We start from the raw sequence: 13,421 nt of genomic DNA, 5'->3' as shown, positions 1-13,421 counted from the left end.
TTAGAGTAATATGTGTTTTCTCAATTCAATGATTAGATTATCTTGAGTTAATTTAGTCATTTTGGATATTTATTTAATTGGGTTAAATAATGAATTCAAAGTGAAACTAAATTAAGAGATTGCGTTATCTAATTATTTGGAATAAAATAAACTTAATTAAAAAAAGTTGCACATGTATTTTAATACGATGAAATCGTCATGACTTTAACAATATTAGAATATGACTTGTATTAGCAACAATGCTAATACCAACCAAGTAATCAATGTCTATTTACATTTATACATTGTTGTTGTTGCACAACTAATATAGATACCCTACTATCTAAATCCGTGGATGCAAAAAGGTCTCCGACAACCCCTAGTTCAGGAAATTCACTCCATTCTGATAAACCCGTCAATAGCACCGACTCCACCCCGTAGCGTCTACCGACGATCATTAAATCATAATCTTTGGCGATTGACCTAATAAGCTTTATGGTCTGCGCTCCGCAATTTGACACTTCTTCTAAATACATTATGTCACAACCATTACCAAGTACTCCAATATTTTGCTTAACATCTTTCAACATCTCGGTATCCAACACCGCGTCCCAATATACAACGTTCACACAATCTTGATACGGAATGAGATGGATCACGGTTAGATTCACCCGAGGTTCTCGAGCCATCCTTTTTGCCAGCGTTAAAGCCTCTCTATCATCTTTTCCGCCCAAGAAAAGCATCCCGATTGAGAAAGACGATGATGATGACGGCTTCATCCATTTCTATATCCTGCCACGATCGATTAGGATCCCGACTGAGCACGGTGCTTGGTCCAAGATGTTGCAATTCAAGTTCCTTACCACATTATTTTCTTCTTCAAGTGATCCATCAATTGACCATTTCCTATGGAACGGAAGAATTATAAAAGATGTTTGCTTTTCGAGAGCCATTGTGCAAATATCATCATGCATGAGCTTCGGTGGTGTAATTATCGTGAAAGCTTTAACCGTGACCAAATCCCAATTGTTGCCCTCATACTCATAGAACGGAATGATGTTCTCAAAGAAACTGCTAGCGGTGGTGCTAGTTTCTTGATTGTGGTGAGCTATAAACAATGGTGAATTACGACCCCTTAGCTCAATCAAGTGAATGACATAAACAGCATTGGGACTCTCTTTCGTAGAGCAAGTGAGATCAAGCAAACAGATCATAGCTGGGATATTATTAGGTGTGTGAACACATGCTAGAACCCGTAGCTCAGCATCGGGTTTTAAGTTCATTAAGTCCCGTTGCTCATATGATCCATATTTTCTTGAATTTGAGTCATAAAGGAACCTCACCAGGAGTGGGACTATAGTTGCATTTGCCAAAATGCAAAAGATCTTGGCGGTAAAAACTTTTTGTGATATAACCTACAAATGAAAAAGATAATTAGAGATTTACAAAACAATCAAAAAGATTTGGGAGATTCTAATTAAGTTTTTGATTGGTCAAATTGTATAAAAGGTCCTTATAGAGTGTTTGTTTGAAAATTTTAAGTCTATACTATAATTTGATTATTTCTAAATTATTTACCTTTCACAAGGGTTTAAATTTTGAAACAACATCATATGGTGCAATGAATGTCATATATGCTTTATTAAAAAATCATATGTACTTAATTGGGACGTAAAAAAAGTTCAGATACCAATGGAACATTAAAGTGAAACTCATGTACTTAATTGGGATGAAGAAAAACTCAAGTATCAAATTGAAAAACTTAAATACTAAAATGAACATTGAAACCAAACTCATATACCAATTTGGGATAAAAAAAACTTTAAATACCAAATTAAACATTGAAAATAAACTCAAGTATCAAATAACATATTAATCTTTTTCTGAAATGCGTATTTTGAAACCTACGCTTAACTTTCCATTATTCCATCAAATATTTGACGTGGCTTTTTTTTGAACTAGATGATTTTGCATATATAATTTAACATTTTTGCATATTTAAAAAAAATATTTGTTTAAAGGCTAAAAATGTAATTTTGAAAATTAAGAGATTAGAAATGATCAAATTATATTATAGAGATCAACTATACCAAAGAAACATGGTATAGGGACCGTATATAAAATTTGACCTTTTAAAGATTTTACTCATGATTTAACTCTTAAACTAATCTCGTTTTCTTAATTTGATTTTTAAAACTTTTTTTGCCCCACTTTACAAAAAAAAATTATCTACGTCCAATAAAAATAAGCCACATGTGAAGTTTTTACTGGTAAATTGATTGTTTTAAAAGTAAACTAAGACGAAAAATAATAATTTAAATATCAAATAGTAAAAAAAAAAGAATTTAATTTAGATTTTACCTTATTGTCCCTGAAAGTACAGATATGGGACAACTGGACAATGCCTTTGCTACTCATAATGAGACCAAAAGCCAAGGCGTCCCTAAAAGGCATAAAGTTTAAAAATGAACCTATGCAACATGGTATTAGTTTGGCAAAGAATGTCGCGATAGCAAAAATGGCAGAAAATTTGACGTGGGACGGATCCGACAACCATTTCTGTAATCTAAACCTCATTGTCGATGATGTCACGTAGACCGAAAGAAAGAGGCCATTGGTAAAGCATTCAAACTTGTCTATCAATGCCGACCCTAGCGGCGGACCGTCAGGGACAGCTAGGCCGAAGAGAAAAGCACCGATTAAAGGAGATTGATCGGTCCAATGTGTAAGTACAGCACACCCTACAGCAGCCATCGTGGTGGCCGTGATGTACACTGCCGCGACCGGTTCCCCATTGGGTGTTCTTTTAATTACCCAATACATCAATGGACGAAACACAAAGAAAAGGAGTGCTATGAAACAACACGTGATCACTCCTCGTACTAAAACCGAGAATGAGGATGAGGAAATATGTCGTGAAAACGTAATTATGCGGACTAAAAACAAGGTGCTCAAGTCGCCTACAGCAGCCGACGATAGGGCAAGTCGTCCGAGTTCGGTATTTAAGATCTTGAGCTCGGCTAGTAGGCAAGCGATGACCGAAAACGATGTTAACGCTTCGATCAGTGTTCCGATTAGACGTTCGGTTCTTATGTGTTCGGGTTCATTAGGTTGTCTGAGGGTTTCGTGAACAGCTGCACCGACCAAGATGGGAGATAAAAGGGATACGATGCCGATCCCTAGGGATCTCTTTGTTGTCCTGAATGCCGTCTTGATGTCCATTTTCACTCCTGTTAGGAAGAAAAATAATGTGAAACCGAACAACGATGCAGTGTCCATGATTTGTATACCTAACCTCTGATGCTGGAATATTCTCTCCATTTGTTCTTGTTTGAATATAGGGACCATGATAAAGCCGGCCTAGTAAAAAAGAAAACAAGGTTTCATTTAGTTGACATACATTTCATGAAGCATAATAGGCTAAGAAATATAGAGAGAGAGAGAGAGAGTAGGTGATGGATTAACATACAAACATTTGTGAGGCAAATAAGGTGATACCAATAGACCTCAAGATGGTATAAACTAGATGATTGACCAAGAATATCATGACGAACTGCAGCTCCAAAAACGGCAACGAGTAACTGAAAATCACGGCCGGGTTAGTCGCATTTTCCCATATACCGGCGGAATTCACCTTGGAAGGTAAAACGAAGCAAAATTCATATGTTGCATTCTCGTAGAGAAGATATGGCGGAGGCAATGATTCGGCCATCGCTACGGCTGACTGTCGCTAAGATTCTGGTATTAATGAAGGGAAGGAATTGGATGATAAGGGAAAGAATAATGTAAGGTTTAATGCTTTACGTAGAATTTTTCTTAGAATGCAAATTAAAATATCAAATTAGCAACTATTTTTGGGTTTTCTTATTAATGTTCAATAAATACTCGTTGTTTCAACTAGATTTTCGGCCACCTGAAAATGTAAAATTACCAGAATTATATATCTTATTTGTGTCGTATATTTATTTATCATTTTACACATATTAATTTGATCAAATCATCCACTACAATTAGTAATTTGCCAAACACGGTCAATATTTTTTCGACAATTGTACATATTTTTTTTGGTATAATAATAAGTATAACTTTTATTGTTTATATATTTGATCAACTTAATATTGATTTAACATATTTAACTTGTTAAGAAATGGCTTAAAATTGGTAGTGGATTGTTGTTGTTGGTAGTGGGTTGTTGGTGGTAGTGGATTAGTGGATGGTTGTTGGTGTCCATTTTCAACCACAAATCTTTGCCAAAGTTTTGGACAATTATGTCCTTGAACTCTCTTATAAATAGAGAGGTTCATTAGCCATATTAATCATCCCAAACCAAGAGAGAGCAAAGCTTGTTCTTTGAAAGCTAGGATTTTAGCTTTCGGGTTTTCTATAGGGGTTGAGAGTTGTGAGGTTCTCGGGTTGTGTCTTGAGTGTAAAACACTTGTAATCTTCATCTTGTTATAGTGAAATTTCTTTTCGCCTCTGCCCGTGGACGTAGGCATTAAAGCCGAACCACGTAAATCCTTGTGTTCACTTTATTTTTCGTTCCGGTCAATTTACTTGTAGTCATATCGGAGTTCTCGAATCGATCCTTTCCGCAACAAATTGGTATCAGAGCGTAGTTGAAGGAGTGATAATATTTTCTGAATTGCCCTGTGACTGCAGCTTTGTCTGATCTTTCACATCAGGAAGAAAATATTATCATTCATTCAAAGGTTCCAAATTATGGCTACAAGTGTTTCATCGACTAAGTATGATGTCGAGAAATTTACCGGGAAAAATAGTTTCAGTTTATGGCGCATCAAGATGCGGGCAGTGCTGGTTCAACAAGGATTGCTAAAAGCATTGTCTGGTAAAGATAAATTACCAAGCACGCTTTCGGAAGAGCAAAAGGATGACATGCTAGAAAGAGCACATAGTGCTATTCTGCTATGTCTAGGAGATGAAGTACTACGAGAAGTAGCGGATGAGAAAACCGCGCCCGGTTTGTGGCTCCGGTTAGAGAGCAAGTACATGACGAAGTCATTGACGAACCGGCTCTACCTCAAGCAAAGACTCTATGCCCTGAAGATGGAGGAAGGTACACCTGTTTCCCAGCACCTGGATAAATTCAATTCCATTATCATGGATTTGAATAATATCGATAACAAAATCGATGATGAGGACCAAGCAATAATTGTTTTGTGTTCTTTGCCTCCCTCGTATGAGAATTTTGTTGATACAATGATGTACGGTCGTGATGACCTGACTCTAGAGGAGGTGAAAAATGCCTTAAGTTCCAGTGAGTTGAGGAAGAAAATCACTGGTAAGGTGGTCGAAAACAATGAAGGCGAAGGCTTGGTTGCTCGAGGAAGATCCAAGGCAAAGGGTGGAAGTTCAAGTAAAAGCCATCCTAGATCGCAGTCCAAGAAGAGAATACAGTGCTACTACTGTAAGAAGTACGGGCACATGAAGGTAGATTGTCCGAAAAGGAAGGAGAAATCAGAATCACAGGAGCAACAAAATGATCGTGCGAATGTAGCTGATGCAGATTCTTCAAGTGATGCCGAGATCGTTCTTGCAGTATCCGACTCTTACGCTGGTGGGAGATGGATTCTTGATACGGGAGCTACATTTCATATAAGTACTTCGAAAGATGCATTCTCAACATACGAGAAGCATTCTGGTTCAGTACTAATAGGAAATGACCACGCATGTCAAGTCATGGGGATTGGCACAGTTCGTATAAAGATGTTTGACGGTATTGTTAGAACTCTAACTGATGTTCGGCACATTCCAGAAATGAAGAAAAATTTGATCTCTTTGAGTACGTTGGACAAGAAAGGCTTTCGGTACTCTGCTGAAGGTGGAGTTCTCAAGGTATTCTCGGGTGCTTTGACTGTGATACGTGGTAATTTGGAGCGGGGCCTTTACTTCCTCGATGGTTCCTCGGTTACAGGTGTTGCGGGAGTGTCATCATCAGATGATCTAGATTCTGACACCACGAAGTTATGGCATATGCGGCTCGGGCATATGAGCGAGAGAGGCTTATCGGTGCTAAGCAAACGAGGATTATTGTCTGGGCAGTGTACAGGAAAGTTGAATTTCTGTGAGCACTGCGTCTTCGGTAAGCAGACTCGGGTAAAGTTCAGCACTGGGATTCACAAGACAAAAGGCACAGTGGATTACTTCCATTCTGACCTTTGGGGGCCTTCTCCGACAATTTCTAAAGGTGGTTACAGATATCTGCTTACCTTTATCGATGATTACTCGAGAAAGGTTTGGGTGTATTTTCTGAAGAGCAAGTATGAGGTTCTCATCAACTTCAAGCAATTTAAAGCTTTGATCGAAAATCAAACAGGAAAGAAGATCAAGCGATTCCGGACGGATAATGGCTTGGAGTTTTGCTCAGGTGAATTCAATGAGTTCTGCAAAAATGAAGGAATAGTGAGACACCGCACTGTTCGTCGAACACCACAACAAAATGGAGTTGCAGAACGCATGAATAGAACTCTCTTGGAGCGAGCTCGTTGCATGCGATCAAATGCTGGGCTCGGTGAAGAATTTTGGGCTGAAGCTGTTAATACTGCTTGTTATTTGGTTAACAGATCTCCGTCAACAGCTATTGAGCTGAAGACTCCTGAGGAAGTATGGTCTGGTTCTCCTGCTGATTACTCTGGTTTAAGAGTGTTTGGCTGCCCTGCGTATGCTCATGTAAATGAGGGAAAACTCAAACCGAGGGCGAAGAAATGCATATTTCTTGGATACGGCCAAGGGGTGAAAGGATACAGGTTGTGGTGTCCTGATCCGGTTTCGTCCAAGTTCATCATCAGCAGAGATGTGACTTTTGATGAGTCATCCATGCTTCGATCCACCACAAATTCCCGGGAAAAGGAGGTGTCAGATAGAATGGGAGATCACGGTGTTGAGAAGCAGGTGGAGTGTCAGGTGGACGCTCCAATTCCTACGGAAGGTACTTCAGTCCAGGATGATCAAGTTGAGGTGCAAGATTCCGATGAAGATGAGTCACCTCAAGAAAAACCATATAGCATTGCCACTGGAAGAACGAAGAGACAAATCAAACCAAATCCGCGTTACGCTAATCTGGTGTCTTTCGCGCTCAGTGTGGCGGAGTCCATTGGTATAGAACCTTCCAGTTATAATGAGGCTGTCACGTGTGATGAGTCGGCACAGTGGGCAATTGCTATGAGTGAGGAGATAGAATCTCTTCACAAGAACCATACTTGGGAGTTGGTTAAGCCGCCAAGTAACCAGAAGATAGTTGGTTGCAAATGGGTCTTCAAGAAAAAGGAAGGCATCCTAGGGGTTGAAGCAACTAGATTCAAGGCACGATTGGTTGCTAAAGGCTTCACTCAGAAAGAGGGGATTGACTACAATGAAGTTTTCTCCCCAGTCGTAAAGCATTCTTCCATTCGTGTATTACTTGCCATGGTGGCCAAGTCTGATCTAGAACTTGAGCAGCTTGACGTAAAAACGGCGTTCTTGCATGGTGAGCTCGAGGAAACAATCTACATGCGTCAACCAGAGGGTTTTACAGTTCCTGGTAAAGAAGACCATGTCTGTCTATTAAAGAAGTCTTTATATGGATTGAAACAATCCCCAAGGCAGTGGTACAAGCGGTTTGATAGCTTCATGATTCAGCATGGTTACACAAGATGTGACTATGATGCTTGTGTCTATCATCGGAAGCTCTCAGATGGTTCGCACATTTATTTGTTGCTGTATGTTGATGACATGTTAATTGCTTCCAAAAACATGTCGGAAATCAACAAGTTAAAGTCGCAGTTGAGTGGTGAGTTCGAGATGAAGGATCTGGGTGCTGCCAAGAAAATTTTGGGCATGGATATTCACAGAGATCGCAAGGCGGGCAAGCTTCGTGTGTCGCAGAAGAACTACATTGAAAAGGTTCTTCAACGCTTCGGCATGGATAAAGCGAAAACTGTGAGTACTCCGTTGGCACCACATTTCAAACTCTCTGCAGAGTTGTCACCACAATCTGATGAAGAAAAGCAGCAAATGTCTCACATTCCATACTCGAGTGCAGTTGGAAGCGTGATGTATGCAATGGTTTGCACTCGTCCAGACATTTCACATGCAGTTAGTGTGGTCAGCAGATACATGAGTTGTCCTGGCAAGGAACACTGGCAGGCCGTGAAATGGATTCTCAGGTATTTGAGAGGTTCTGCAGATTTATGCTTGGTATATGATCAGAGTGACTGCACTAGCAGTGTCACGGGCTATGTGGACTCTGATTATGCTGGAGATCTGGACAAAAGAAGATCTCTGACGGGTTATGTTTTCACTTATTCTGGAGGAGCCATTAGTTGGAAAGCTGTGTTACAGTCTACCGTAGCCTTATCTACGACTGAGGCGGAATATATGGCGTTAGCAGAAGCAGTGAAAGAAGCATTGTGGATGAAAGGTCTAGTAAGCAGTTTGGGTTTACAACAGGATTTCACTGTTGTATTTTGCGATAGCCAGAGTGCCATACATCTGACTAAAAATCAGATGTTTCATGAACGGACCAAACACATTGATGTCAGATATCATTTTGTTCGGGAACATGTTACGCAAGGTGACATTGTTATCAGCAAGGTTGCTACCGAGAAGAATCCTGCAGATATGTTAACTAAGGTGATCCCTGCATATAAGTTCAAGCATTGCTTGGACTTGATAGGTATTCGGGATTGATTAGCGCCAGAGAGGCGTTTGGAAGAGGTGATCCAGTTCGAGGAATTCACTATGATGTTCAGCTTGGTAAATTTCAAGCCAAGGTGGAGATTTGTTAAGAAATGGCTTAAAATTGGTAGTGGATTGTTGTTGTTGGTAGTGGGTTGTTGGTGGTAGTGGATTAGTGGATGGTTGTTGGTGTCCATTTTCAACCACAAATCTTTGCCAAAGTTTTGGACAATTATGTCCTTGAACTCTCTTATAAATAGAGAGGTTCATTAGCCATATTAATCATCCCAAACCAAGAGAGAGCAAAGCTTGTTCTTTGAAAGCTAGGATTTTAGCTTTCGGGTTTTCTATAGGGGTTGAGAGTTGTGAGGTTCTCGGGTTGTGTCTTGAGTGTAAAACACTTGTAATCTTCATCTTGTTATAGTGAAATTTCTTTTCGCCTCTGCCCGTGGACGTAGGCATTAAAGCCGAACCACGTAAATCCTTGTGTTCACTTTATTTTTCGTTCCGGTCAATTTACTTGTAGTCATATCGGAGTTCTCGAATCGATCCTTTCCGCAACATAACTTGATTTACTTTCTTAAGTATTTTTTTATTCTAATAACGATTTATGATTGTACAATAATATTAGAATCTTAAATTTTATTTCCTACAAAAGTATGAACCAAAAATAGATAATCATAATCAATGTCTACTTTCAGCTATATAATGTTGTTGTTGCACAACTAATACAGATACCCTGCTATCTAAATCTGTAGATGCAAAAAGGTCTCCGACAATCCCTAGCTCAGGGAATTCACTCCATTCTGATAAACCCATTGATTGTATCGACTCCACTCCGTAGCGTCTACCGACGATTATTAAATCATAATAGTCGGCAACCGACCTAATGATCTTCGCAGTCTGTGATCCGCTATCCGATACTTGTTCTACATACATGATGTCACAGTCATTACCAAGTACTCCATTATTTTGCTTAACATCTTTCAATATCTCAATATCCATTATCGTGTCCCAGTCTAAGACATCTCTGCGATCTTGATATGCAATGAGACGGATCACAGTTAGCTTCACTCGAGGGTCTCGAGCCATCCTTTTCGCCAACGTTAAAGCCTCCCTATCGTCTTTGCCACCTAAGAAAAGAATCCCAACAGAGTAGGACGACGATTTCATCGGTTTCCGCCTCCCACCACGGTCAATGAGGATCCCTACCGAGCATGGTGATCGGTCCAAGACGCTACAATTCACGTTCCGTACCACATTGTTTTCTGCTTCTACAGACCCGTTAACGGACCATTTCCTATGGAAAGGGAGAATTATGAAAGATGTTTGCTTGTCAAGAGCCATAGTGCAAATATCTTCATGCATGAGCTTCGGCGGTGAGATTGCTGTGAAAGCATTAACTGTGACCAAACCCCAATTGTTCTGCTCGTATTGATAGAACGCAAGGATGTCCTCAAAGGAACCGCCGACGTTGGTGTTAGTTTCATGCTTGTGGTGAGCTATAAACACCGGTGAATCACGAGCCATTAACTCGATCAAGTGAAGGGCGTAAATAACACTGGGACTTTCTGTCATAGGGCATGTGAGGTCAAGCAAATCGATCATGGCTGAGACATTTTCAGGCCAATGAATGCATGCAAGAACCCGTAGCTCAGCATCGGGTTTTAAGTGCATTAAGTTCCGTCTTTTATATCCTGCATATTTTCTTGAAACTGGGTCGTAAAGGAACCTCACTAGGAGTGGGATTACAGTTGCATTTACAAGAATGGCAAAGACCGCCACGCTAAAAGTTGCTTCTGATATAACCTGCAAATGAAAAGCATAATTAGAGCTTGTCATAATCATACATTTAGGCTTTATCTTTTAATTACTTTCGCATTTAAATTTCACCTTCAAGAAAATGAGTCAAATTAATGATTTTTAAGGGAAATATGAACTAAAATGTTAAATATTTAAATAACTTAAAAGAGTATTTTATGTTATTTTTTAATTTTTTATGATTTTTTAATTATTTATTAATGTGACATATATAAAAAATAATATCATGCTAGCATAAATTATCTGGATTGTGACGCATATTGCTATACTAGCATAGATAAAAATAAATAATGTTTTAGTCAGTTTTAAAAAATAATTTAATGTTTTTTAAAAGATTAATAATTAAATTTAACTGAAAATATTGGGTCTCAAAATATTAAAAGTTTAGATTTATCATTATGCTAAACAGGACAACTTACCCAATTGTCTCTAAAAGTAGAAAAATACGCCAACTCCACGACCCCTTTGCTGCTCATAATGAGACCAAAAGCCAAGGAGTCCCTAAAGGGCATGAAGCTCACAAACGAAGCTATGAAGCAAGATATAAATTTTGCAAGGAATGTCAAGAAAAATGAAATTATAGAAAATTTGACTCTGGGTGGATTCGACACCATCTTCCTCGGATTAACCCTCATTGCCGATGCTGTTATGTAGACAGCAAGAAAGATGCCATTGACAAAGCATTCGAACTTGTTTATCAACGTCGACCCTAGTGGCGGACCGTCAGGCACGGCTAAGCCGAAGAGAAAAGCACCGATTAAAGGTGCTTGCTGGGTCCAATGTGTAAATATAGCACATCCTATAGCAACCATCAGGATGGCCACGATGTACACTTCCTCAATTGGTTCTCCTTCTGGTGTTTTTTTAATGATCCAAAACATCATTGGGCGAAACACGAAGAAAAGGACTGTTATGAAAAGAAAAGCCACAAGTACGCGTTGTAGAGCCAACAATGGTGACGTGGCCCAATCTTGTGATAATGAAATTATGTGAACTAGAAACAAGGTGCTCAAGTCACCTACGGAGGCCGACGATAAAGCGAGTCGTCCGAGTTCAGAATTTATGATCTTGAGCTCGGTGAGAACGCAGGCGATGACCGAAAACGATGTTGTTGATTCGATCAATGTTCCGACTATTCGTTCGGTTTTTATTACATCATTCATTCGTTTATGTTCGTTGAAGGTCTTGTGAAGCACTATTCCGACCACGATGGGAGATAAAAGGGATATGATTCCAATTACTACGGATTTCTTTGTTGAGTTAAATGCCATCTTCACATCCATTTTCACTCCCGTTAGGAATATAAATAATGTGAAACCGAATACTGATACAGCGTCGATCATTTCTACACCTAACTCTCGACGATAAAATATGTTCCTGAATGCGTTTAGTTTCCCCATTATTGGAGGTCCCAAGATGAGTCCGGCCTAGTAAAAAAAAAATTAGGTTTCACTTACTTGACATGCATTTCATGAACCATACCATAATAACTCAAGAATATATAGAGAGAGAGGGGGTGGGGGGTAAGTGATTGATTAACGTACAATAATTTGTGAGGCGAATAAGGTGATTCCAAGAGGCTTGAGGATGGCATAAATGAGATGAGAGGAGACGAATATCATGACGATCTGCATCTCTAGAAGTGGCAATGAGTATGTCAACATCGTCGACGGGTAAGCCAGATTTTCCCAGATACCAGCTGAATTTATTCTGGGAGGTAAAATGATGCAAAACTCATATGTGTCATTTTGGTGGGGAAGCGGTGATGGTGCTTCGACCATGGTTGCCGCTGGCTGTCTCTTGTGGCTAAGATTAAAATGGTATTAATGAAGAGAATGTATTGAATGATAAGGGAAAGAACAATGCAAGGTTTAATACTTCACATAGAAAATTTTTTTTAGAATGCAAAGTAAGAAAGTTAAAAGAAATTGTTGCAATGTTAATCAATCGGGTTAAAATTTCAAGTTAGCAACAAATTTTGGGTTTTCTTGTTAATGTTAACAATTTCTAGTTGTTTCAACTAGATTTCCGACATATTTACTTAAATTTTAGTTTATTGAGTCACTAAACTCGATTTTATTACTGTAAAATGTTATAATTTGATATCTCAACATAAGGCAAGTTTACAGATAAATTATACGAGAAATTAACACGTGACAGAATCACCAATCTTATTCTATTCCACAATGTTTCTACCTTTACGAATAATTACAACCCCAACAAAATACCGTAATGTTACAATCACTCACTCTAAAACGCCAATCAATTGGCTAGTTATAGGCTTCTTCAAGTGTATAAAATTTATCATTTATCTCATCATTATTATAATTTACACGGCAGCCTCAACTCTCTTAAAATAAGGGGTAAGGATAATGTTTGCCCTGAATAATTGGATCCTTCTCTTCGAAACAAAAACCAGAAAATAATTTTATAATTTAACTAACTATGATAAACCAAGTAAAAATGCCAACAATCTGACTATACTTTAACTGTTCTAAGTGTTTTTCAAACAAGAAATGAAATGATTAATTTAAAAAGAAAACATCATCATGTCTCATTTAAGAATTAAAATTAAAAAGATTGTGAGTATTTTCGGGTTACTTTTTTAAGTTTATTGATAGTTTTAAATATTCTCGTGTATATATATAAAGGTTAATTTTTATTTCTTGCACTACAACAATACAGGCTTATCGCGATTTTTCTTTATTACTTAAGACGATGCAAAAAAGGTTGGCATAGGTGTCGTGACGCTTCTCCCGACACTTTTGAAAAGGTCATTTTTAATACAGTTGGCATAGGTGCCGCGGCACTTTTGAAAAAGCGTTGGTATAAGTCAACATAAGCAGACTTTTAAAAAAGGTTGGGATAAATTATATATACATTTAAATATTTTTCATATATATATTTATAGTTTAATTTTTTATTTCTTAATAAATTACATATTATTT

At 38.4% G+C, this 13,421-nt stretch overlaps 2 protein-coding genes across 2 annotated transcripts; both read right to left on the bottom strand.

Annotated features, from left to right (window-relative positions):
• Window positions 1–165: 165 nt before the first annotated feature.
• LOC107932453 (cation/H(+) antiporter 3) lies at window positions 166–3,752 on the bottom strand. The gene is made up of 3 exons (XM_041099327.1): window positions 3,449–3,752; window positions 2,341–3,339; window positions 166–1,394 (listed from the first exon to the last, which is right to left on the bottom strand). The coding sequence occupies exons 1-3, from the start codon at window positions 3,689–3,691 to the stop codon at window positions 765–767; spliced, it is 1,872 nt and encodes a 623-aa protein (XP_040955261.1). The 5' UTR covers window positions 3,692–3,752; the 3' UTR covers window positions 166–764.
• Window positions 3,753–9,336: 5,584 nt separating this feature from the next.
• On the bottom strand, window positions 9,337–12,254 carry LOC107932452 (cation/H(+) antiporter 11). Its single transcript, XM_016864440.2, has 3 exons — window positions 12,018–12,254; window positions 10,893–11,900; window positions 9,337–10,461 (listed from the first exon to the last, which is right to left on the bottom strand). Exons 1-3 carry the CDS (start codon window positions 12,252–12,254, stop codon window positions 9,337–9,339), a joined length of 2,370 nt encoding a protein of 789 aa, XP_016719929.2.
• Window positions 12,255–13,421: the final 1,167 nt, after the last annotated feature.

The sequence above is a fragment of the Gossypium hirsutum genome, chromosome D08 (assembly GCF_007990345.1).
Source record: "Gossypium hirsutum isolate 1008001.06 chromosome D08, Gossypium_hirsutum_v2.1, whole genome shotgun sequence".
NCBI lineage: Eukaryota > Viridiplantae > Streptophyta > Magnoliopsida > Malvales > Malvaceae > Gossypium > Gossypium hirsutum.
Note: the sequence above shows the minus strand (reverse complement) of the source record. Positions and strands in the feature narration are given on the sequence as shown.